A 26,901-nucleotide genomic window follows, 5' to 3' on the forward strand; every position below is an offset into this window, starting at 1 on the left:
CAGCATTCAAGGTGTCTGTTGGAGCAGTTGTGACTCACCTCCTGCTCAGCTACCATAAGACAAATTGGGATTTTTTTCTTGCTTATGAAAGCTCAGGTGGAGCTGGACTGCACTGAAATAGGCAGGCATATGACAGTGTAAGTGAAAGCAGATTCCAGGCCTCTTTTATAAAGGCAAGTACAAAAATCACTCTAAAAATAGTGAAATACAGTATGAGAAGCCAGGCCCAGAAATGCTGCTAGAAAAGAGAAGACAGAGTGAAATCCAACAGCTTTGACCAACCCTGTCTTGACTGAGCTTTTTCTGAAACTCTTCATCAGCTGCATTTCTTCATGTAATTGCAATGTTAATTTTTCTCTCCAATCCACTGGAGTCAGACCAAAGTTACTTTACTTATTTCAGGATGGTTGCTCCAGACTTAGTACAGAATTTAGCCCTGTTTAACACATCACCACCTCCCCAGCTGTCACCCAGCACAGCACATCTGTTTAATCTGCAACTGCTGCTGTCTCCACATTCCTTCAGTAACAATCCTCCCTCCCTGAAGCCTCATTGCAGCAGTGCAGACACCTCTGGCCCTTGGTGCTGCGAGAAATGAGTGCATATGTGTGAAACAGGGAAAATAAATGAGAATAACCAGGTTCTTGAAGAGTCATCACCTCCTCCAACCAGTCATTGGGTAGTCATTGAGCAAATGCAGGGGGGAATGGGTTTTGGGGAAGCCTGGCTGTGGTTGGCACTGTCATTGCACAGATTCAGTCACTCTGCACTGCCTGTCTCGAGTTCACCACCCTCCCAAGGGGAGAGATGTGTTCCTCTGAAGGGCAGCGACCAACCCCGTTAAGGTGTCACCTGTCTTTGGTTCACAAGTGGGGCTCAGACTCAGGTGTCAGAGCGGCAGGAGGCGTGGGAAGCTCCGCTGCGGAGGTCCCTGTGCCTGGTGGCTGTCCTGGTCCCTGCAGAGAGGGGATGCTGCTGGGATGCTGCTGGGATGCTGCTGGGATGCTGCGGAGCATCCTCGGGAGCCGCGGGATGGCAGCAGCGATTTGCGCTCCGGAATGAGGGGAGAGCAGAGCTTCGTTCTTCATGCTGGGAGCTCGGGAGAGGCCAGCCGGGCTTTTGTCTGGGTGAACGTGTGAAAACTTACAGTGGACTTCCTTCCTTCCTTCCTTCCTTCCTTCCTTCCTTCCTTCCTTCCTTCCTTCCTTCCTTCCTTCCTTCCTTCCTTCCTTCCTTCCTTCCTCCCTTCCTTCCTTCCTTCCTTCCTTCCTCCCTCCCTCCCTCCCTCCCTCCCTCCCTCCCTCCCTCCCTCCAAGGAAGTGCAACTGCAGCCTTGGCAGATTTCTGCTGCATCTCTCTTTTGGTTTATAAACCCTCCAAGTCAAATTCCTGAAGGTGGAGTTCTTGGCCAGGGGGCTGGGAAAGGAACAGATCCCTTTGGACATCACTGTCCCAAAAACAAGCTGACTATACACAATAAATGACAATAACCACCCGAAGCCACTGTTTTCTCTGTCCCTTTGGAACAAATCTCTCTCTCATAGAGTTTTATTCATGTGAGAATTTTCTCTGCCACGATTGTGAGAATCTGTTGGTAATCAGGGGAGAGGTGTAAGTCCCTGCAATGTGCATCCTTCTCTGCCCTTCCCAGCAAACTGAGACCTGCCAGGCACTGCTGGAGCTCTTCCTAAGAGCCACAGATGTCTGTGAGCTCTCCCTGCTCGAGCAGTAAACCTGAACCTGTCCCACTGCTGACACTTCAGAGGGGTGACTCCATCTTGGCTGTTCCCAGACACAGGGAATTCTCAAATAACCTCACTGCTTTGCCGAGTGGGGGGAAAGAAATTACCTTATCTCATCAAGTAAGAAAATCTGGTGTCCCTAGAGAGTGACAGATGATGGCTATTTTTGTAACAGACACACATAATAGTGTCACAGTTGTTTTTAAAAGCAAATTCAGAAGTGAGGGGGAAAACAGCCAACATGTGGCACAACCTGGTGTCCATTCTCAGGGCTTGTCTGTCATTTGTTGTATTTTTGTTTGAAATAAGTTGTCCCCTCCCTCCTCAACCCCGCTTTTTATTTTTTCCCAATGGCAAAATTAAGCCAGAAAATAAGTTGGTTTCTCATGCCACATTAGGAAGCCTTGTGGCTGGAGCATCCTCATCCTCTCCCAGAAATATGTTCACAACTGAGGTAACATTCAATCCACCAACCCAGTGTTCTGCAAATGCCAAAATCACTGCAATTTCCAAACTTTGCAAGGAGTTTTCTGCCCCAGAAGTTGTTTTGCTAGCTGAGATTCACAGTGCTGTGGCAGTTATAAGTAGCCCACAAAAGGCTGATGGATAAGCATGAAATGCCTATCAGCAGCCTTATCAGGGATGCTGGGAGAACACCAGTCAAGGGTGGGTTATCAGCAACCCTTTGACCTCTGGGGCTCTGCAAGGATTGACTCATCAGTTATTAACCCTGTAATAAGTTATTATATAAGTAACTGTAAGATAAAGCCTGACCTTGTTTCCTTTGTGTAACTCAGGCAGACAATTCCAGAGCAGGAAATTATTTCCCTCCTGAAATCAGGGGGAGCATTTCTAATGGTTTTAATGAGACTGCCAATCAGGCTCAAAGCAAACACACCTGTAGCCCTTTTGGGGTGTATTTTCCTTCTAAAGCCACTCTATTGCATCTTTTGGAGGGAACAGATGGACCTGATTTGCCAGTCATCAGCAGCAGCCAAGGCTTGACCAGAGGAGTGTGAAGAAGGACAGTTGGAACACACAGAGCTCCTCAGGCCAATGCCAGATTTGCTAAACAAACTCCACCACAGCACAGGAAATGTTGTCATGTTTAAAAAAGCAGCATGAGAAAGGGAGTAAATAAGATGAGAATGTTAGGGGGATCCCTGGCCCTCCTTCCCCAAAGATGAGACAAAGCAAGGATTTTCTGAAAAATTTCTGAAAATAGCCAATGCATTAAATGGGAACATGCAAAAATGTTTATGGGAATTTTTCTGTGAAGAATCTTAGTGATAATTCAAAAGAGTAAAATTTCAAAATTTCAAGGAAGTCCTATTTCTGTATTTGCCAGGCCAAGTGTGAATGATGTTCTCTACATTGGCCTGAGTGACAAGTCCTCAATTCACAGCTCTGCCATTTCACTTCCTTCTGCTTCTGTTTCCCCAAGCATGAGACAGAGCTCATCAGAATTTAGCCCAGATTTTGGCAGTCTGTTTCACCATTGCTCTCATCAACACAGCAAGGCTCTCATTCCATTTTCAGGAGACACTTCAGCACCAAAGAGACTAAATACCTTCTGCAAGGAAGGCTTGGTCTCTTCAATGACTACTTCATTTTTGGCTTACTGGGTAAAATTTTATGAAAAAATCTTAGCTGGGTGAAAGAGGCTGAGGACTAAGGGCTGCTGTTTGACAGGATGTGGCAGGATGTTCTTATGGCTCCAGCAGGTCTGTGTGTCACAAGAGACAGCTTTGCAGTGAAATTTTGTGTTTCAATATCTGTCCTTCCAGGCCCCTGCCCACAGCACTGAACCAGGCTGGCCCTGTGCTGCTGTGCTGATACCTAAAACAGGGCTTCCTAAAACAGAGGCTGGACAAAGTTAGGAGAATAAAAAGCAGGTTAATTTATTAAAGGCCTTTAGGTATATTTAGGGCAGACAGAGCCTACTTGAGAGGCTACACCCAAAATGGACAGTGAGTCATGAGTTCTTCACATTTTATAAGTTCTGTCCATTAACATATCAACTTCAATTCTCCAATTACACCTTCAGCTGATGATGTCAACCACCCCAAGCTTGCTCCCCCCAATTCACTGTTGTTTACCTATTTTGGGGCTCTGAGGCAGTGAAGTGTCCTTGGATTTTCCAATTGAGAGCAATGTTTTGTCTAAAATGCTGGGAACAGAGGTTTTTTAGCACTCCATATGAAGCGTAGAGCTGCACACCAAAGCTACAGATACATGAAAAATAGAAGCTAAAAATCCTTAAGGCATCAGTGCCAAGCTGGAGCACACAGTCAGGGCTGGACATGACTCTGCCCTGACCAAGAGCATGCAACACAGCAGCTAACAAACAACTCCTCTCACCTTCCATGTCCCTGGAAAATCAGATCTGCTGTTGGGAAGAGTATTGCATTTTGCAGTGTGGATGCAGAGCCAGTTCCCATCTCTGCAGCCCCTCAGGTGATGCTGCTCAGAGCTGGGTTAGCACTGTGGGGAGCTGATCCTGCCTGCTGATCAGCATGTTGGACTCATAATGGGGATAGTTCTTCCAGGGAGAGCCATGGAAGCCTGCAGGGATCCAGTTTTCTTAGCTGAAGGTGGCAGATGAGAGCAATTCATAAATTCAGGGTTCAGTAGGGGTTGTTTTGCTTTGCTTTGGTTTAAGGCAAGCTCACATCAGCAGCTCTGCTCTGTACAAAGCCCTCAAGCCACACTGACCAAATCTGACCCACCCTGAGCTCTCTGGCCCTATCAGGACAGTAAAACAGTTTTTTTCTGTTGAGCAGGAGGGAGCCACTCCAACCATCCTAAAGGACCTCCAACTCAGTGGTGTTCAGCCAAGCTGTGCACAGACTGAAATAATAAATTATGACTTGTCTTGGTTTGAAAACAAACCAGTGGGAGATCACAAGTCAAGATTGAAATTAAAAATAAGTGAAATAATACAAGGAAAAGCACTGACAAAGTCAGATACAACCTAACACCCTGTTAGGGTGGTAGTAGCAGTCCAACTGAAGTAGTCCAGTTGAAGCGGTGATCCTGTGAAGGTCTAGTTTCCAGCTGAAGATCCAGTAGTAGCTCTGGTCCTCTGGGAACCCAGTAGACAGGGCTAGCTCAGGCAGTTCCAGGGCCAGGTTATATCCAGGTGGGAACACCTGGCCCTCCCTCCTCGGCAGAGCATCTCACAATGGGATGAGATAAGTCCATGAGTCACACGGTGGGTCCCTGATGGCCCATTGCCTGTCATGCGGGGTGGGTCATTAGCAAGTGATAATAGCTAACGGATGGCCCATTGCCTGTCATCCGGAGTGGGTGATAGCAGCTAATGGCCCACAGCTGGTGGTAATAGAATACTTAACTACATCAATATTGCAACCTAGGACATGACTGCTTTCCTTAGCACTGGATTATCCATGTTTCTATTCTTGCCATAGCTCCCTCTGATGTCACAGCTCCCTCCCTGTTCAGGATTCCCTGCCTGGCACTGCCAGCAATCCTCTCTGTCCTGATCCTCTTGGCCTGGCTTTCACATCACCACAGGATTGGAAACTCTCTGAGTAGGAGGCAAAGGATCAATTTCTCCAGGGAATGAGTTCCTCTTGAAAGCTGCTACAGATCTTGCTGTGCCTCTCAATGAGTGGTTCAGCACCAGTCCTGCTCTGTTTCAAACACATGCATGAATTGAAGGATGTGGGAATGTCAGGCACAGAGATCTGACTCATCCCAGCTGCACTCTGTGAACTGCAGGTTGATGGAATGACATCCTTTGGAATGCACAACATCCACTCCAAGGGCTTTGCAGTCAATGCTTGGGGAGGAGGCAAAGTCAACGAGTTCATCACGAGCTTTAATTGAACAGAAACCTAGACATGCCCCTTCTTTTCTGAAACCTAGTGAGAGTGAGTCATATTTGCTCCTGGCAAGCTGCTATTTTCCACACCAAGCACATATAAGATGGCCCTGGAGCGTGTTATCCCAGAATTTCAATTTCTTTTCACATGTCTCTGGTCAGAGCCCAGAGGGGCAAGGTCAGACCTTAGAGGGGTCAGAGCACAGCCAAGCAAAGATATGGTTTTAGCTCAGCTGTGGAGCTTTTCTCACTGCTTTCTGAGCCACCGTTGGGATTTAAACAGGTGAAAACAACAAACAAAACAGAACATAACAAAACCCCCTGCTCTTGCTGGGCTCTTCAGTGGCCCAATTCACACTGAGAGATCCTGCCTGAGGCATAACCAGTCACCTTGTCCACCCTTGAAACCCTTGTGTACCAAACCCCAAGCCTGATCCCCTGGACAAAACAGAAGACTCAAGATTATGGAATATGCTGAGCTGGAACAGACCCACCCGGACTGTCAAGGCCAGTGAGAGTTCAGCCCTGTGCAAAAATGCCAATGATTTCTCCTGTCTGCCCTGCAAACAGACTCCACGTGGAGTTGCACCCCAGGGAGTAACTCAGGGAGTAACTCAGCCATAACCACCCCAATGCACCGAAGGCACAACTCTCCAGACATTTTGATTTACACCTATTATCTCTCATCTCTTCATATGGTTTATTTCTCTGCTCCTCCTCCCCACAGCAAACTTTCCAATGCTGAACCCTTTTGTCACCTCAAGCGTCAGTTGAGGTAATTGCCATCTCTGTCTGGGTTTGTCTCTGGATTCATTGGCTGGAATAAAAGCTTCTTTAACACCAGGAATATGATAGGTGTCATTAAAAAAAATAGATCTGAGATTAACTTCCAGGTTTGGTTAAAAAAAAGCCACACAATAAAATCAGATCAGCACTGAATGAAAATTACTTTGCCCTGCAAAAGCAGTTCCAAAATAATCAACAGCAACAGTGGCTCTGGCAACAACTGACATCAGATCTGGAATAATGTGGGTGGTTTGGGACAAACTTGAGAAAATGCTTAGGTGTTGTCAGAGAAACAAGTCTCCAAACAATAAGCCTGATGTCTCAGGCTCTCTGGATATTCTGAGTGAGGTTTACTTCCTCACCCTCTTCCAGTTAGTTTGTCTCTACCAAAGCGATGAACTCGGATTTTATAAAGGCTTGACCAATCCAACTGACACTGCAGTTGATAACGTGAGCAAAGCTCATGAAAAAATAATATCCCTAAATATTTCAAGGCCTTATCCTGATGTCTGTGTGGCAAGAAGGAGAGAGTGAACCCCAAAACAACTGTCAGGGTTTTATGCCTTATTTCAAAACATGGTGCACTTCTAGCTGCCAGAGGTTCCATCCCTGAACTGGAGGAGCTGAGGTGTGAGTTGGGTGAGCAGTTTTCATCTCTCTGTGCTACACTTCCTCAGCACAGGTGTCAGGAGCACAGCAGGGACAGACCAGGATGGCTGAGCTCCAGTATCCACATGGGAATTTAAAAAAAAAAAAAAAAAAAGATAAAAAGGCCCAAATTTCCAGAGGAAGCTAATTAATTAATTAATTCCTTCACCTTCCTGCAGTGTCAGGAAAACCAGGTTGGAAAAAAGGGAAAAATTAGTATTATCTTTCTCCAGTGCTGACAATCATAGGGAGGGAGACAGTTAAAAAAACCCAAACCAAACCAAAACCAACAACAACAGGGAAAAAAACCAAAACAAAACATAAAACACAACTTGCTGGTAAAAAAAACAGCAAACTTTGAAATCCACTGTGTGAAACACATGGCAATGAAGCTGGAGTCTGGCCAAGCTGCCATCACTATTGCCATTCTCTAACAGGGCAAAGGTGTATTGTAGATGTATTTAGAAAGCCACATCCCAGCCCAAACTTTATAAAATCGTTGGTTTATTTATAAAAATACCTTTCACTGAACCTGAGTTCAATCCTTTCTCCAGGAGTTTTCCCAGCCTCCAATGCACTAAGCCCAGATGATTTAATGAAAGCACTGTGTTTTATTAGTTTAGAGACTTCAGTTCTGTTTAGCAATTTCCAAACATTTGTTCAACCTCTCCCCAGTTTCACATGAAATTCTGCACCCACACTTTGAGGAACTCCCTCCAGTCCCCTCTTCATGTTCTCCATCAGATTCCTCCATCTGATGCTCCTTTCCAAATTCTTCCATTGGAAGATGAACAGACAATTCCTATTGACATTCCCCATGTCACTCAGTCTAAAAAATCTGCCCACACCTTAGTTATTTCTAACTAATTTTCTATGAGTCTGAAGAATAGACTAATTCTTTGTATAGGAGTTATTCTCTGTTTCTGACCTGATTCCCAGCATGCCCACTCCACTCTGGGTAATGTAACTTAAAAGTGTAAAGTATGGGAAACTAAAGTATTCCATGGTAATTAGTATGAAAAAAACATTGATCATTTCTTCCATGACAGTATTTTTCAATAAATAACTGTGCTTTTTATCCACTGAAGACATCTAGTAAAAAAAAATATTAAAATATACTTGGAGTTCTCCACTGAAAAATGAGGGAAAACAAAGGAAAATACCCAGCCTTTGTTGGTTCAGTTTATCAATCCATTTCAAGTCAGAAATCCCAAAATAACAGAAATCCATACTCCAAACAAATTTCTTGGTCAGTTCACAGGCAGAAAGTTTGCCAGGACTAAAATGATCCTTTCCTTCCTTAAACTTGTAGTGTAACATAATTTATGGAGCTGTTGTACTTCTGTGGGGAAAACGTTGGTGAGAGAGACTTACTGAGATTTGGGGAGGCTTGTTGTTATTCCAACTTGCTTAATAAAGCGTGTGTGACAGAGAACATGAGGAAATGGTGTCACTGCCATTCCCCATAAAATAAAAATTTTAAATGGTGGGGGGTGGGGGAACAGACCAGGATGTCTGAGTTTCGGTATCCACATGGGAATTAAAAAAAAAAAAAAAAAAGAGAGAGAGAGAGAAAGGCCCAAATTCCTCGAGGAAGCTAATTAAATATTCTCCCCCACCTCCCTCCCGTTATTCATTCGCTCCGTTCCTTTCACTCCCGGGGTCCCATGGCGACCATCGCGGCAGAAAAGCATCCTCTCCGGCCGGCGCGCTCGCCATGGCAACCGGCACGTCAGCGCCGGCAGCCGGGGGCGGCCCAGCCCCGGGCCCTGCCGGTGTCCCCCTGCTGTCCCTCGGTGTCCCTCGGTGTCCCCCGGTGTCTCTCGCGGTCCCCGCAGGTCCCCGGCGCTGTCCGCGGTGCTGATGCCCGGCGCGCCGCAGGATGCGCATCCCGCCGGCACGGAGCGGAGCTGGGCAGCGAGCAGCCCTGCCCGACGTCACCGGGGGTGATCTCCGCTGAAGCTCAGCGCTGGAGCAGCCTGTCCTTCCCTCAGCGGCTCCGGGAGCAGGCGGGCAGAGGCAGCAGCAGGTCCGGCTGTCCCCAGCATGAGCCGGAGCTTCCCAGGCGCGGCTTCGCTCGGGATAACCGGCAGCGCCAGGAGAGCAGCGCCGGTGGGATGATGCTCCGGAGCAGGTATGTGAGGGTTGGGGCTGTGCTGAACGCTGCTGTGGCTAAAGGGTACAGCAGTTCCTGCGTTTCTCCCCGCAGAGGCAAACGACCTGATTTTCCCCAGTAATTTATCTTACGTGTGTTTAATTATGTGTATTTAAAACTCTTGGGGTTTAGCCAGGAGGACTCATTCCTCAGGAGAAAATGTTCTGTGGGGCTTGAATTTTAAGCTTATTCTGCTGGAAGCAGGGAGGTGTGTAGAATTACTGTAGAATAACTCCCTATAATTTCTGCACAAATCTACATTCTCTGTATCTATATCCATTATCTTTCAATTATGCTACTTATTTGTCTGAAACAATCCCCTGACATCATCAGTTCGGTGAAAGCAGAAAATTACTTTATGGCAATGGAGCAGACTGATCTGCTCATCTGGTTTTTTCTGTCTCTAAATACATTCAAACAGCTTCTTCCTTCCTCATGTTATTGCTCTAGAACAGCTGCTTTTGTGTTTTTCAGTCATTAATTTGAAACCATCCTTTCCAACAGCGCTGTCTCCCTTTTTCCATGTGGCTGCCTGGGTGCAGCTACTCAGGGAAACCCCACAGGCAGAGCAATCTTTGCTTCTCCCAAGCCAGCACAGGCAAGAGGGCTGGTCTGGCTTAGCTAATTCAGGCACATACTCTCTAAGAATGCCTAGCAATATTTCTCATTCATCCAGCTGGCTTCCAGCTTGTCAAACAGTATGTTGGCTCCACGGAGTCATGGGGAAGCAAAGCTGCCTTCTGCTTTCAAAAGGCCATTTGTGTGCATGAGGCAGGATTCATAGCCAGTTCTTTCTGGCAAAGCTTTTCAGATGTGGTTCTTGAAGATTTGCTGTTCAAGTCACTCTTAACCACTTAAACAAGTGGCTTGGTTTGCAGAAAAACTGTTTGCCAAGCCAGAGGCATCCTTAAATGCTAATCTTCGTTTGGGTGTCTAAATATGGATTTTTTTTTTTTTTAAACTTGATTTATGAGTAAGCTTGATTTTTGATTTATTTTAAGCGTCCTGGTCTCAGATGAGTCACTAAGGAGAGGAATCTCTACCTTAGCCCCATCTGGGGAGCTCTGCTCCCTGTCTCAAAGTAAAAGCTTGCACTCCCCCACAGCTCTCCTGTGAGGCCTCTGTTTGGAGAGCTGTGCAGTGCAGTTCCCACATCTGGGTCACATCATAGGATCTCCATCTGCCTTTTCCTTTGCAGCCCCACCAGGCATCCTCTCCCAGGTGTTTAACAGGGAGCAAACTCAGGCAGAGAATGCAGAACAAACCCCTAACATCCTCAGGTGGAATCTGCTCACCTCCCCACCACGTTTGCTTTCCGTGTCAAGCACCAAAACATGACACAGTGCTGGTGTGTTTGGGATTTCTTCATCCCAGCAGCTTCCATCTCTCCCTGGACTTTCCCTCTGGCAGCAGTTGCAGTTGTCATTGCACTCTGTCCACGAGCACATCTCCAGCTCAGGGTGATCAGCAGGTTAACACCTTGCCTCAGTGCCTTCCCTAGGCTGCTCCTGTCCTCCCCAAGCCACTCCCTTCTCACCACCATCTCCACATGAGGCATTTCCAATGCACCTTTGGGCTTTGCATGGCCTTCAGCCCTCCCAGCTTCTCCAGCAAAGCTGCTACAGGAAGACTGAGATGTTCTCACTAATGGCCATGTCCTCTGGCTGAGTCCCACGGGAATGTTGTTCTGCTGCCCATGCAGCTCTGCTCCTCTCTTTCCTATCAGATAAGTCTTGGAAGCACCTCAGGATCTCTGGCATCTCTGCTCATCAGCCACCACTGCCACCCCACCCCATGTCCAGCACAGGGGACCTCTGCCATGTGAGCACTGGTTCCATGTCACCAGCAAGGGCCAAGAGCCACAAGACAGCAACCCTCACATCCCAGCACAAATATTCACACCAGTGCAAAACTCCAGTTGCCATATTCATTTCTTGTGTGATGAGAAAGCAGTTTTCCCAAGATTTCCTGTAAAAAATTCCTTTCTACACAACCTTTTCACACAAAACCAACAATAAAAAAAGCTCCCAAGGTTCTCCTAGTGGGAGAACTTGTGCTCAGTGCTGGTGAGAGGGTGAGCTAAGCTGCAAAGTCCTTGCTGGGGCTGCTGATGCATTTTCCCTGTGGGGGAGAGGACTCAGTGGGGAGAGGGTGAGAATTTCCAAGAGATGGGCAGAGAAATCAGCCAGGAGTGAGATCCATCACCACTTATCTGTCAACACCCAGCATGGCAAAGGAGCCCTGGTAAGCACCATGTTCCTCACACCAAGCTGTGCTGTGCTGTGGGCAGGGCCTGGTGGTGCCAAAAATTACTGCAAGAGAGTGGGAGAGAGCATCTATTTTTTACCTCTGAATCAGGAAAGAGTACAGCCTAGCCATGTCCAAGGGCAGGTTCAATCCCCGCTAGGGAGGACAAAAATCCTCCAAAGTTGTATTTCAATTTTTTTTCTACACTCTTCTTAGGCAATTCCAGTATGTGGAAGATGTTGTGACAGCAGAGTTGGAAATTAGGTCAGTCCTTCTGCTTGCTCCCACTTTTTCATGCCCCCACAGTCACACTGGGCTCTGCCATCATTTTTAGAACAAGTTTAATCTGGAGTTGTGCATACTAATCACAGCAGTAGGAGGATAAAATAAAGCTTTGAAACTGTTAAACCTGCAGGGCTGTCCTTTGGGGACCAGAGCTCCATCTCTAACTGGAGATTCATGTCCATTGTGCTCCTGTCTGTACAGTGTGGTGCTCCCTGAGGAGCTGGGGGTGTCTGTCTGGGTAACACTGAGCTCAAATCTGGCTCATATGTTGCCTCTGTCTGGACCAGAGCATGATGTTGGGTGTGAGTGGAAGCTGCAGTTACAGGGAGGGCTTCTCCTCACTGCTAACAGAAAATAAACATCTTAAGCTTTAGGTGCATGAATAATTACTGGGTTTTAGCAACTTACCCCAGGTTAATAGACCCACTGTGACTTCCTGCAGGTCAGTCTTAACCCACAGTAAATACATGAGAAAAATGCATTGCCTCTAGATGCAGGAAAAAGCCATTGCTCCCAGAATATCTAAAACCACAAAGAGCTTCAGGAGATGGCAAGGTACGTTAAGGAGATTCAGCCAAATGTTGTATTTGTGAATGAGTTGTGAATGAGTTTGAATCTTACTTGTTCATCAAAACCATTCCTCATGGATTTTCCTTGAACCAATAGCTCCAGGTCAGAGTAGTTACTCCAGATGTGATTTAACAGACCCAGAAGGAATATATGGACTCTGCTCTTGTTCCAGTTAGCTACTGCATGTCTCACTCCTTACTAGGCTCAGTTAAAAGGATGAAGCTGAAAAGGGATTCTTCCTCAAGCAGCCAGTATGAGAAACAAAAGTGGATCCCAATCCCATCAAGTGTTGCAGTATTATGTCCTTGTCCTCAGTTTTAATACCTTGGGAAAACAGTCAGAAAAGAACCTGAAGAGTCAAAGAAGGCTGATGGCAGAGGCTGCCTGGGTGCCCTGAATTTCCTCAAGCACACAGCAGAAAAAGCTTGTTTAGATTCATGTTCATGCAGCAGCAGAGTATAACATATATTCTTTAGATGTGCTGCAAATGAGAACATTTCCTTCTTTTATTTGATTACATCCACATTTCCTGCTCCCATGACCTCATCCCTCAGCACAGGCTCAGCCTCAGATCCTGACAGAAGATACAAAAACACAGATCAGCTCACACAATCAGTTCAGCTCAGAAGCTTTTACCATGAGCTGAGCTGTGTCCACAGCAGCTCTGAGAGCTCCATCCATGAGCCAGTCCATGCTGATAGCCATGTCATCCATGGTTATCTGTGCTGCCAAGCAGGAATCTCCACCAGCTGGGTGAAGCCAGAGAGCAGTCAGCAGTGTGTGAGATGTGGGTATGGATCTGAAAAGCTTCACTGCACCCAAAACACGTTATTATCCTGATAAAACAGGGCAGATGTTTCCTATCCCCACTGGAATGCAGAGAGTGAGGAGGAACACACTTCACCTCGAGAGATTTTCAGGCTTTGCTCAGAAGAGCTGCCCAGAGAATAGAAATGCCTTCACAAGAGGAGCAGGGCACAGAGCTGAGCATTTTCATGAGCACTAGAGCAGAGAAAAGAACTGGCAGGGAAATCGTGTGCTTACAAAAGCATGTGCATCCGCATTCCTTCCCTCAGCACAAGCACTAAATGGCCTCAATATGCACAGCAGCCATCCCTGCCCAGCAAGGGACAGAGGGAGGTGAAAAGACTCTGCTCTTGTGCAAAGGGATTTCTGCAGTGACACAATGCATGCACAGGGCACTTCATCCCAATTTAGGCAGTGTGGATGTCACCTTGGAGCATCTCAGAGCCAGACAAAAGCCCCCCTCCCCCATTCTGATTCAATTCACTCACACTCTTAATGTTAATTAAACTCAGTTAGATGAAGCATTTCTCTTCCAGTCTGGCAGCTATTCCCGAGATACTCTCTAGAGAGGGAAGCTCATGGAGTAAATGACCAGCTTAATGCTTTTGACATAATTTGTTGGGCCAATGGTTTCCTGGTGTTTTACAGCTATGATGCAGAGAGGTAAAATATGTTGAATAAAAAAGCCCCTCTGCTAGTGCTTAAGTCAAGTAATGTACAGTGATCTGCTTCTTTAGCTGCCTTTTTAATCCTGAAAAACACTACTTGGAAAACAAAATGCTTTTTCCTTTTGATTAAACATTTTTTAAAAACCCATTTACTGCATTCCTTTGTGAATCTTGTTAGGTTTTGCTCGTCCAAATTGCAATGGACGCTGCATTTTCAGACAGGACAGTAAACATGCAAACACACAGTGACTAAGCCATATGGGCTTTGTGCAAAAGCCAAGTATACGTGGCAGTGATTTTGTGAAGTTCTTGTGGCTCAAACAGTTAATCTCTAAGTAACAGATCTGTTTTGGAGAGCAATCAGCTCAAAATGGAGTGATTTGGTTTCCAAACTGCAAATTAAGGTCAATAAAATGGAACTGTGGCACCAGGAAATCCCTCTTCAGTGATTATGAGTCATCTCACATGCTCTTTCTTTTCCGAGGCAAATGCACAAAAAAGTAGGTTTTAAAACACAAATACAGAAAGGCCTCATACCAGTTTTAAAAGGATTTCCACTCTAAAATGCTTGAAAGACCAAGTGAGAATTTTGGCACTGCTGCATCCATACAGACTCATAATTACTGGAAAACAGCCATTCAGGTCAGTATTGTATTGGTTTAAAGGGAAAATTAATGAAAGCATTTTTTGTTAACTAAAAACGTAATTAGGCCTCCCCTATTTGCTGCACATAATTTTTACTTTTTGTGCATCTAAATTTCTGCTTATTGACCTGCAAGGCAGAGGGAGTTGTCAGAGCTCATCACTGGTTTTTATGGAGCTCATATTTGCAAGGTTCACTAACACTTAAACCATATTTCAGTGAACAATGCATCAAACACAGACATGGGAATTGGAGATAAATAACGTAGCAAGTCAAAGGATCTCCAGTTATTTGCACCCCAGACCCATACAGAGTTGTGCCTATGCTGAGCTTGTTATGGTCATGTTTCCTTTTGGAGCATTACTCACAATGCAGAAGTTCAAGTCTCCACTATAAAATACAGACTCATAAAAACCAGGCTTACCCACTGAAGAGAAATATATGCTGGGCTATAGACAAGCAGGTTCCTTAGTACTAAACCAGGGCATGATCCTGATCTCAGTGCCTCGTAAGGAAAATACGCTTGAATAGAGATCATTTAAAATAAAAGAAATCAGCTTCTGGTCCATTTGAAGGGAAAATTACCTGTGACTAGGAATGCAGGAATCTCAGAGCACACTGGTTAAACACATGGCATTTACTTTTTAGAAAAATAAAACAAGTAATTGCTGTACAACCCATGAAATCCTATGCTCAAGTTAGTTAAACTCCCTATAATTGCACCTATATTTCCACCTGTACCTCATGGGCAGTGTGCTGAACGACCTGCAATTTTTGCAAGGAAGAATCAAAAAGTACAGCCTCACTGTCCCTTCTGCTTGGTGCCTCTCCTGTTCCACCCACTGTGAGGAGCCCAGCACCACATGAGAACCATCTCTGGGGAAGGTGGCTGGCTTTTCCCACCCTCGTGTTGCTTCCTCTGCCAGCAGAGCTCCAGCACAAGGCTCCATCTCCTGGCATTCTCCTTGCTTTAGGCACCCCTGCTTGCTCTCCATGGGGTCACACACTGCTCTCTGCCCAGGGCTGCTCCCTTCCTGGCTTCTCCAAGGTGTGATTGCAGGTAACCCAAGATCTTTAGTGAACAGCAGTTGGGCTGAGTCTTAGGCAAGATGCATCAGGAAAAAAAAAATAAAACTACTATCTGAGCACTCCAACCCTGTAACTATTTTGGGGTTTACCCACCTGCATGACTAAATGTCTCGGGTCTGAGACAGATTTGGCTCACAGGGAGAAATATCATGAGAACAGTGTTAGCAAGTCTGCCCATTTTAACAGCTTAGGAAAGTCATTTCATTCTTGTACCAGACTTTCATTGCTCCCCAGTAGTGGTCAAGACATTTTATCTGGTTATTCCTCTGGGAAGCCTAATTTGTACAGCTGGCTATTTTAAAATGGCACATACTTCTGCACGGCAAGAAGGGAAATTAAGGAAGAAGATTATCCCATGATGTTCCTTTCTATCTAGTTAATAGGCTCCACATGTATTATTTTATTACAGATAATTTTAACAGGCAATTTATCAGGTTGCACTGTCAGTGCATCCTGCCACTCTGCCAGACACAGCAGCCCAAATGCCCTGCTGACAGCTGGTGACAACAGGACTTCTCCAGGGGAACACATTCCTCATTTGGAGAATGGGAAAAGACAAACAGGAGCCCTCTGAGAAATCAGGAATCACTTGCCAGGTGAAGACACTAAGAAAAGATGAGGGAAAGCAACCAAGGATGAGAGGGAAGGCAAGGCCAGGCTGTGCAGCACCCACAGCCCTCCAGCAGCAGAGGGGACAAGGACAATGTATGGCCTGCTGACAGTGCCCCTTCACATTAAACACAGGGTCTAAAAAGGGTAGAGGAAAAAACTTCTATTACCACACCAAGCAATTAATACATTTTTTCTTCTCCTACATCTGATGGTTTTTTTGCACTGCATTATTGAAGGTGACATGCAAAACAGGGAGATCCCAAATTCAACCCATGGCTCTGTGCTTTCAGGCTTCTCTGAGAGCAGGCAGACAAGGAGAAAATAGTAGGTAACAGATGTAGAGCTAGAGCAGGCACAGCAAAAAGCATCAGCAAGTCATTGAAAAAAGCCCATCAGAAAGCAAACCTGGGAATTTGGATCACTGAGAAAGCTGAGGAGGATGGTGGTGGCTTTTTGAGCTCATTCATTTGGCTTCTTCAGAAAGGATGAACTTTTTGATCTTCTGGTCATTGACTGAATCCTGCTTTATCTTGCACAGTATCAAGCTCTGGAGTTCAGCATTCTTACAGTAGACCCATAGAAAAAGCTTTGTGTCTCTAGTGAGTAAAAGGCTTTGCATGTCAAGGTGATGACTGAAAGGACATAAGACAGCAGCAGGCTGTTTGCATATGTATAACCACTAAAATTAGCTGGTTTTCCATTTTATCCCTGCAATAGGCTAAGAGCAACCCAACAATCTGGCTAAATTCAGCTTTAGAATCTATCAATCAATACATTCTTGTCTCCTGTCCTCAGAACAGGAGGTCACACCCATCACACCCTGTGGTGTGTCTGCCATGGAGGTACAGGAGCACAATGTCACACAGGTGACACCCTCAGACAAACTGGAATTGGCAGGCATTAAGTTTGGTGTTAGCAGTCAGGGATATTGTTATTCCAAGGACAAAATGATGACCCCAAGTGCACATGAGCTCACACACACCCCGAAGGCCTCTCACTGAGGGCTTCCCAGAAATTCAGTTCACTTCATCCACGAGGGTCTGAGGATCACTCAGGATCACAGGAGTCATTCTTACAGGGGGTGGTGCTGCTGGTGAGGGTGCTCAGTCCCAGGAAGTCTCCCTGGCAGCATCCCAGCCCCAAGGGAAGAGCTTCCCACCACAGACATCCTGCTCTAAGGATAACACATGAAAAAGGGGGCTATAACCTGGTCAGCTCAGAGCTTGTGAACATGGTGATGGTCCAGAAACTTCTCTGGCCTGAGGCCTCTCATTGCCTGGAGACCCTCTGTGATGACCAAGGAGTCCTGCCCTTCTCATCTGCCCCATGAAGGCAGGGCTGGGGTCATGGTGCACAAGGCACAGCCATGGAGTGGGGCTGGGAGGAACACAAGTGAAAGGGCATGAAAGGCTGGCAGCACCACAGAGCAGCCAGGGGATGGGCTGGGGTCCCTCTGACAGAGTGTCACACCACCACAAAGGAGCAGCTACAGTGGATCCCAGAAGCTGTATGTCAGTGTTTGCTTAGAAATACAGAAGTCACAGTGTATATTTCTACGGCTGAGAATATTGTTTTGTAGGTTAAGATGGGCTTTTCATATACAGCTGTTCAACAAAGCCTTTTCTCTCCTCTCTGTCTGCAGCCTGAGCTAAAGACATGGCCGAGTTTGCTGTCAGCATGGATAACAGCAGTGCTCCTTTCCTTCTCCCTACCTTGCTGCTGCTGCAGATCACGAGCAGCCCCAAAGCCTCCACCCCTCCTGCTGGCTACGAGATGGCAGAAGCTCCATCCCCAGCAGCTGGCTCCAGCAGGAACCACACCGTGCCAGAGTATGGGCTGAGGCCAGCGGAAATGGCAGCTGCCAGTGCGGTCTGGGGAGCACTGTGGCTGATTTCTGTCTTGGGAAACTTCCTCGTTTGCTTGGTGATCCACAGGAGCAGGAGGACACAATCCACCACCAACTATTTTGTGGTGTCCATGGCCTGTGCAGACCTGGTGAGCAGCGTGGGGAGCTCACCCTTCCTGCTGCTGCAGCTGATCTCGGGGCGCTGGCTGCTGGGCGCGGAGCTGTGCCGGCTGGTCAGGTACATCCAGTACCTCACGCCCGGCGTCCAGATCTACGTGCTCTTCTCCATAGGTGTGGACAGATTCTACACTATTGTCTATCCCCTGAGCTTCAAAGTGTCCAGGGGGAAAGCCAAAAAAATGATTTTGGCCTCCTGGCTCTGTGGTGCTCTCTTTGCATCTCCAGCCTGTTTCCTCTATGGCTCCAGCAGTGATCACCACTGCAACTTCTTTCTCCCTGATTCTTGGCAAGGAGTTGCCTACAGTATCATCCACCTCTTGGTGGTGTTTTTGATCCCATCACTCCTCATTATACTTTTTTACCAGAAAGTCATTAAGTACATTTGGAGAATAGGCACAGATGGAATGACCGTCAGGAGAACAACAAATATTGTTCCAAGAACAAAAGTGAAAACAATTAAGATGTTCTTAATGTTAAACTCGGTGTTTCTCCTGTCCTGGCTCCCTTTCTTCACCGTGCAGTTGTGGCACCCACAGGAAACAGACTACAGAAAGAGCTCCTTGCTTTTCCTGGCCATCACCTGGATCTCTTTCAGTTCCTCAGCCTCTAAGCCAACCCTCTACTCCATCTATAATGCAAATTTCAGAAGGGGGATGAAAGAAACTTTTTGCATGTCTGCCATGAAATGCTACAGAAGCAATGCATATACCATCACCACCAGTTCCAGGATAGCAAAAAAAAATCATGTTGGTATAGCAGATATTCCAGCTACAGCCAAAAGTGTCACCAAAGACTCCACCTACGAAGCTTTTAACAGAGAAGCCAAGGAAAGAAAACTTGCCTGGCCTATTCCATCCAATCCCCCAAATACGTTTGTTTAGTGGGTTTCATTGATTTGAAAAGTTATTCTGTACCCCCAGAAGAAGGAGTTTTCCTTTTGGACCAATGTATAGTTATGTATTTTTAACACAGCTTTTAGCAGGGGGAGGGGGGAGGAAAGAGATGTTTTATTTTATTAAATGCCTTGGGTTTGATGCATTCGTTCTATTTCATTTCGGTTACTACATTCTGCTTTGGGGAACTTCTCTCCCAGAATCACAACCAATGCTCATCTGCAAAACAAGAGTCCTTACACCCTCTGTAGGGAGAAAAGTGAAAGAAGGAAAAACTGCTTGTCTTACTCCCTGTACAGGATGGGTCATGGTGTATAAACACCTAAATCCACCCAAAGTCATCTAGGCTTCCTTCCAGTAAGTCCCTGCAAATACAGTTGTGCTGGGGCTGTCCTGCTGTTGAGACCCCACAGGTAAGACGTCCACATGTGAGCCCTGTTGGCTTCAGCCTGAGCCCAGTGGCCTCCTCAGTGACAAAATTCCCACTGCCCCAGCAGGGTCAGCATTGGGCCAGCGCTGGATGCTTCTACATCTTTGTCCTTGTGCCTCTCTGGAGGTCTCATGGTCTGAAGTGCCCAAGAAAATTCCCTTCCTTGGTCTCACCCTCCCCAACTCCTCAAGCTGCTTCTACCCCAGCCTGGTGTGCCAGGGGTGGGCACAGCCAGGGAGAAGAGCTGCTGAGCAAAAGGGACCACGCAGTGCCAGGCACCCAGGGCCTCCTGACATCTGAAACTGGCTGTGTCCCCTGGCCTGAGCCCCTTCTGCTGAGGGACACCTGCAGCACAGAGCAGCCTGTCCCAAACAGGAGCAGGAAGATGAGCTCTGCAGTCCCACACTCACCTGGCAGCATCTTCCAGTAGGGCAGGCTGGAAGAGGTCCCTGAGAGGTGTCCCAGGGGACACAGCCTGCCTGGAGCTGTGGCTGCAGGTGGAGCTGATTCCTGCTGCTCTTTCTCTGGCAGCACAGTGAGAAAACAACCCAATGGGCATGGCTGGGTCTTCAGTCCTGCTGGGAAGGGAAATGAGAGTGGAGGCCAGTGGGGAAAGGCAGGAGCTTCTCTGCACCCCCTGTCCCCACAAGGGTGATGAGCTCATGGGAAACAGGCACTGTGCATGGGGGCCATGTACACCTTGGGTCCTGAAGGATGTGCTCTGGAAGCAAACTGAGCTTCCTCCCTCAGGGAAGTAGGTCCCCTTGTATCATGAAGAGGAGGAGGAGGCAGTAATATGGTTAGGTCCCAGAAGCTCTATTTCAGTGCCAGCTAGGAAATACAGAGGTCACTTGAGCATCCAGGCAGGAAAAGCATCATTTAAGGAGTAGATGGGTTATTGGCTGTGTTAGTGTTCAGGGGGGTGATGTGGTCAGCAGCAACAGAATGTGTGCTGGACTCTCACCATGTGTGACAATCACTGTTGCTGCTTGGAAACTCCAAAGTTCCCCAAGCTCAACTATGACCCATCTGATAGAGAGCTGGTTGGAGTTCACACAGCCATCCTCTCCTTTCAACCCTACTCCAAGCCCTTTTCTTGCCTCGTGCTCACCAATTTTCTGGTGTTCTCTGCCTGATCTCTGAGCCATGAAGGCTGTGTGTGGTTGTTAGGGGTTCAGGAGGATGCCAGTGCACAATAAAACTCAAGAGGCACTCAGAATTGCAAAGCAAGGTAATAAATAAGTACCAACCCCTGGATTCTGGAGAAGCTGCTGAGCAGGAGAAGGAGATGCACACATCTTCAGTCCCTGACACAGTGGTCAGTGCTCAGGCAGGGCAATGTCTGTAGAGGGGGTGAAAAGCAGAAGGAAGGACTGCAAGGGTCTGGCAAGTAAAGAAGGGAACCTAATGAAAGGAAGAGGAGGAAGAAGGGACTGTAAGCTGAGCCATTCTCATTTACAATGTACTTTCTCAATGAAAATTTCTTCACCCCTAATCATCTATACTTCCTGAAACAGAAAGCTTTTTTTTAATTTTTCTTTCTCCCCAGTTACCAATCTCATTAATAAGAGTTGGACTGAGTCTATGTGAGGAACTGTGATTTATTATCTCAATTTCCATAGCATTCCCCAGCAGTACAGTAGCACACCCTCAGAAAACACAGGTAAGTATTTATCCACTAAACTAGGGCAGCACTAGCATCCTGTTGGAGAATTCCCCTCACTCTGCTGGATAAATATGGTCCTGTGGCCTGTGGAAGGTCAAGCCCAGGCTGCTGCACCCCTTGCCTGCAAAGTTTCCTTTTTTATTTTCTTCCCACAATATTGACAGGAGAGTCCTGTAGGGTTCAGAGTGAAGGTCTGTCCATCCCAGTATCCCACTGTTTACTGTAGCCTTGGCTACTCGAGGACAGGGCAGAGAAAGCAGAAAAGATAAAGCACTCCTGACATCCTCCCAGCCTCCAGCTGTCACTGGTAAGAATGAACACCCTTCCCAGGGTAGCTGCCAAATAGTGGTGCCTTTCAGTAAATCCAGAGCAGGTCCAGAATGCCCTAGTCACAAAGTCTGGAAGACAGGACAAACAGCCCTGCTCTACTTGCTCAGACCCCATCTGAGCAGATTTCAGGAGCATTTTATCTGAGAACCAAGGATTTGACCTCTTTTCAGTTGAGGATCTCAAGTACTTTCTTCCTAATCTCTATTTTCTGCTCAGCCAACTCTGACAAAGTCAGTACATGGTGAATAGTTGGTCCCCATCCACTCTGTGCCAGTCTTGGGATTGTAAACCTCAGTCACATACTCTCAGTTATTTCTTTCCTAAAGTTTTCATTTCTTGCACAGAATTGGCTCCAGACCAGCCTCTCCTCGGAGCAGCCAGGGCATGGCCAAACATCCTCAGGTCCAAACTATCAGAGGCATTTCACAGCCAAGTAATCCTAAAAGCATTGTGGCCACTTTGATCCCAGGTGTTAAAGCAGGCAATGGAAGAGAGAGTGCAGGAGGTGTCAGCTATCCCTCCTCATCCTTCTTTCAAAATCTCCAGCTCTCTGCTGTCTGTTTGCAAGAGATATCCCTCACAGGGAAGGAATACCTTTTTTTCTTCTGCTTTCAGAGTAAATGTGGCAGACTTGGGCTCCTGTTCATGCCTGGAGCCTGAAAGTGCTGGAGCAGTGAAAGTTAACAGAACAAGACCAGCAGCTACTACAGGGTGTAATAAACAGGGCTGAGTATCTCCCTTTGCCATCAGCAGGCAGCAGAAGCACATGGGTGTTGGAGCCCCAAGCTGCATCCTCTGTGGAGAATCTCTGCTGGCAGTGTGGCAGTGGGGAATCCCTTTTGTTGAGAAATGTCTGGTAGAAAATTTCCTTCCTCCTCCTCTACGACACGAAGTAGGGTTGGAAGAACCTTTACTGACCACAGGAACACTTGCAGCATGTATTTCACAAATTCAGAAATCCCCATGAAATAAGGATCTGATATTTCTCATTAAAGCCACTAACAAAAAATTCCCATGAATTTGGAGATGAGAGGACCTTGAAAATGAGTCAAGACTACTACTTTCTGTGTGGTTCATATTCTGGGCTGGTAGTTTCTCCCTGAAACATCACCATATGCTTAGCTTTTCTTTGTGATTTAATTGCCTCTGACACAGTAAAATCAGACCTAGGATAAGCAGGCCAGGTCAACTTTGCAGCATTACTTTTAACTTTGTGTTGGACATTGAAACACAACAGTTGTTCTTTCAGTTAGTAGTTTTATTGAAGAGAAGGAACTGAAGAGAATGGAGAATGAGCCCTGAGGTCACAGAGATCCACAGGGTCATGGTTGCCCACCTCCTGCTAGGTCTGACTCCAGAGGCACCCAGGACACTTGTTTCTTCAAGTCTACCACATTTCCCCACATTTTAGAAGGTTTTTAACTACAAGTGTCCAGGAAAAGACCAGGATTGTCATAACACAATAGCTAGGGACACAATGTCCCCAGACCGGAAGAGCAGGTAGTTCTGCACTGACATCATGGGCCTAACCAGCCCTGCAACCACGAGTGAAGTCTACAGGCTGTGTCTCTTAAACCACCTTTCCACAGCAGTAAAATCCCAGTCCACTTGTAGCAGAGTGCTCTGCTTGCCATGGCTTCTTTTAACCCAAACTTGTAAAAACACAAGAGCAAGGAGAAATCCTTCTCACTCCTTCCATCATTTTAGGACAGGTGATGGATGCACTTGGTACCTCCTGGTTTGCCAAGGCTCCAGAAGTGCCAGAGACAGGAGGAAGATGATGAAGATTTAAGCAAGAAATGGAAAATTCTGTAGGATTTGCCTGATCAATATAGACGCACAATAAACAGAATAAACTCCTGGTTCACAAACACATCTCAACCCCATCTGCAAAGGAGAAGTTCTGGGAGAAAGCACTCCTGGGTCTCTTGCCCATCCAGCCCTTAGCTTTAAATGTTTCCTGAATAAGAATATGATACAGTGCCAACCATTAAACTTTTTTTTTCCCATTAAGCAGACACAAGTTAAGTGGAAATTCCACCACTGCTGTTTAGTTTTGGTATTAAGTGTCTTGCCCTTGGGAATTCCTATTACAAATTGTCAAATTACATCCCTTCCTTCTCATTTCAGCAGAAAGTTGGATTTTTGGTTAAGTATATTCTAAAAAATTCCTGTTGAGGGGTTGAGGCTGGTGAGAAGCAGAGACTCACATCACTTGTACCCGTGTTTCCACCAGCCTCATGGAGGTGATACCAAAGTGGCTATCACCCATAATTGGACTTAAGGGTTTCCATATGCCCACTTAAGAATCCCCAGAGGTTTTTCAGCCTCCTGAACTCAACCCACTTACATTCAGGTTTAACTGACATTGATTTAGGAGTTGGTTTTCCAAGGTGTTGAACACACGCCAATGATTTCAGCTGAAATTCTGAGTGCTCAGCCTTTCTCAATATCAGATCCTTCCTGTTTAAAAGAACAAAAAGCAGATTTGAAGTTTATTAAAGCCAGACCCCTATGCTCAAAGGAAGGGTTATTAAACTCCCTAAGTGATTCTGTAAGCTAATGTGTCTCTATTAGTTGGCTCTTTTCAACTTAGCAAGTGCTGTGGAATAGACGATTATAAATTCCAGCAGCTTTATTTGAACTGGCTTCTAGTAAAACACAACACACCTACTGGAAGATTGTTGTGTAAATGTCATCTTCTGATGAGCAGTCTGGACTAAAACACAGATTTTTTTTTTCTACACTACTGCTAATGCACACAAAGTCTTAAATTTGTTTCATGAAACTGGTCTCTGGATAAAATTCAAAAGTGGCAAAGACAGCAGCAATTCCTTTGTGTGCAGCATCTCAACCATTTTACACCAGCTCTCAATTTGGTCCTACATTTGTAGGGGAATAGAAAAAAAGATTACATCACCAAAAAATTTAATTTGTTCTTGTCTCATGCCTGGCCAGACACAAGTTTTTTGTCTGCATGCACCAGTTAAAGCAAGAGATGCTTTTGTTCTCATGGTTTGGGGGAAGAGGGACTGATCAAGGACTTGAATTATTTTGAGGCCATGTAGAATTAGGCAGCAGAGGCCACATATGGATGGGTGTAATTACACACCTTATTTCCAGAGGCACTACCGTTCTCTTCAGCCCTGCAGATTTACTGTCTCCACCTTCACTCATACTGCACACAGTTTCTCCCCATATTGATCCGAATACAGGGAGGAAAATGATTGAGAAATATCCAGAGTTAGCAAGATTTCACATTAGTTACCAGTTAGCTGTAAATGCAGCAGGAGTAGCCTTGATTGCCTCATTAACTCACTGCTGGGAGCTGATCTGCCCTCTGGCTTTTTGCAGACTCTGAAACAGCTCTTGCCACATTACTGACTTGGTCTTTTACACTAATTCAGGGCATCTTTCTCAGAATCTTTATTCTTGGGGTTCTATGGGGTTTCTTTTCTGTAAGAAGAGGGATGCTGGGATGTGGCCCTCAGCAGAACTGCATCTTCAAACATTGCTTCCCACACGTTGGTCATGTTAACTGCCAGAAGTTCCTCTCCAGGCAACAAATCATTGGAGACTTGTCTTTAAGGGAAATATTTAATGAAAAGCAACTCAAGTTCCTTTTTGTTTCAAGGGGAGCACAGGAGCTTGCAGGGGTCCAGACTGCCAAATGTCACCTATACAGGACAAACAAAAATTGCTGCCAAACACTGACTCCCACACAGGGTTCTTTCTTGTAGCCTGACCACTGCAAGAGAAATATTACCAGCTAAGTTTTCCCTGTCCCTTGCTACAGGAAAATCGTGTCCTCAAAGGTATCTCAGTGCCCCTTGGAAGGCTCCTGACAACAGAAACTAAACTGGAGTGCACCAGTGGTGATCCTCCACTCTTCTCTCACCACCTCCATGGAGATCTTCCAACCAAGCATGGCAGAAAAATGGCATAAAGGGAATAAATTAGCTCTTAGAAGCATCCTTGTCAATCCCTGCACTTCTCTCCATCCTTTCTAATTAACTTGAAATTGCTAGTTTATAAAATTCTCACTGATAGCCGAAAACTATTTCTTGCAAATGAAAGACAGTTAAAGACAGAAAAGCAGTTTTACAGTAAAAAGAAAATAATTTTAATCCATGCTAACAGGTGATATTTAAAATTACAGCTGGTGGCAGTATTTCTGACAGACCAAGGCTAAGCTGTATTAGTAACAGGCACAATTGTTTTGTTTCTATGCCCTATTTCATGAAAAAGGAGACGATTCAGAAAAAAAATGCAAGGTGAATGGAAGCAGTCACAAGAGGCCATTCATCATTCTGCCTACATTTTTTTATTAATACATTCACAGAACTGCAACTGTGCTCATTCCTCAAGTAGCTCAGGGCAAAGGGATTAAAACAGACAACCTTTATCATTGTTCTCCAGCTGTCAGTCAGCCTTTTTTATCTGCCAGCATGTGTAGACAATATCAGTTCCATTAACAATGCCCCTCGTTTAGTGGCATTGGTTTGAAATGATGACAACATTAAATGGCTAATGCAAAAAAAAAAATAAAGAAAAAAAAGATTACATTAATCTAAAAAGCTGGAATAGTTAATTGGCTGTTTCTCAAACACCCACAGCAAGTAACTTTGGTTCCACTGGTGTACCAGTAATTAAAAAGCTGATTACTACTTTATTTCAGAAAGTGAGAAACCCTAAGAATAAAGTAATGAGAAATGCAGAATGGTAACACTGTTCTCATCAAGAGATCCCTGCAGCACCATCACCTCGGGAAGGTTTGCACACATACTTGTCACAAGAGTAATTAGCTAATTAGAAAGCTAGAAGATACCTCCTTCCCCTTTCACTACCTGAGATCCCACACGATTTCAGATTTAAATGGAAAACTAACACTGCTACTGTATTTACTTTGATGAAACATTTTCTGGGTTATGTTCATAAGATAAATGATGTTGGGCCAAAATTTTTAAAATTAATCCCTCTGTTAACTACAAAGACTGTTTCAGATATGAAAACCTAAACTGAATTTGCCCTTTTGTTTGAAACCCCTGCTGAAAATGCTGAGCAACCCAGAATTGGACAGAACTACAAGTAACAGAATCACCTAAATCCCAATGCTTCAAGTGAAAGAAGAATTACACTTTGGGCCTTGCAGAACTATTTCAATACATGCCCAGCATCTACTGAACAACATCACTGCTGTCTGCTAACGCTGTCACCTTCCTCCTGATCATTCAGCTCATCAGAAGGAGGGTGTGAGCAAGCAAAAAACCCTCTGGGGTGAGGCAGTATGAGCACTGCTTGTGCTAGGCTGAGAAACAAGAGGGTCCTGGGCTACAAAAGGGCAATGCTGTTATTAAGGACAGGGCAGAAGGGGTATTTATGCTGATGTCACAGAGCTGGCAATGCAGAAGGGGTGAGCTGGTGGGTGTGGCACATGTGTGCAGGGGCAGAAACTGC

General features: G+C 45.8%; 1 protein-coding gene and 1 long non-coding RNA gene across 3 annotated transcripts; one reads left to right on the forward strand and one right to left on the reverse strand.

Annotated features, from left to right (window-relative positions):
• Positions 1 to 7,614: 7,614 nt before the first annotated feature.
• LOC146442896 (uncharacterized) lies at positions 7,615 to 8,803 on the reverse strand. The gene is made up of 2 exons (XR_014849490.1): positions 8,398 to 8,803; positions 7,615 to 7,825 (listed from the first exon to the last, which is right to left on the reverse strand). It is a non-coding gene; the product is annotated as an uncharacterized LOC146442896 (long non-coding RNA).
• A 227-nt stretch (positions 8,804 to 9,030) lies between these two features.
• On the forward strand, positions 9,031 to 19,163 carry LOC146442897 (putative G-protein coupled receptor 19). 2 transcript variants are annotated; one of them, XM_085049709.1, is made up of 2 exons: positions 9,031 to 9,157; positions 17,742 to 19,163. In XM_085049709.1, the coding sequence occupies exon 2, from the start codon at positions 17,756 to 17,758 to the stop codon at positions 19,004 to 19,006; it is 1,251 nt and encodes a 416-aa protein (XP_084905835.1). In that variant the 5' UTR covers positions 9,031 to 9,157; positions 17,742 to 17,755; the 3' UTR covers positions 19,007 to 19,163. The 2 variants fall into 2 exon arrangements, with proteins under 2 accessions (XP_084905835.1, XP_084905836.1); XM_085049710.1 differs by lacking the exon at positions 9,031 to 9,157 and adding an exon at positions 16,941 to 16,965.
• Positions 19,164 to 26,901: the final 7,738 nt, after the last annotated feature.

The sequence above is a fragment of the Lichenostomus cassidix genome, chromosome 1Ab (genome assembly GCF_008360975.1).
Source record: "Lichenostomus cassidix isolate B80296 chromosome 1Ab, HeHo_3.0, whole genome shotgun sequence".
Classification (NCBI taxonomy): Eukaryota; Metazoa; Chordata; class Aves; order Passeriformes; family Meliphagidae; genus Lichenostomus; species Lichenostomus cassidix.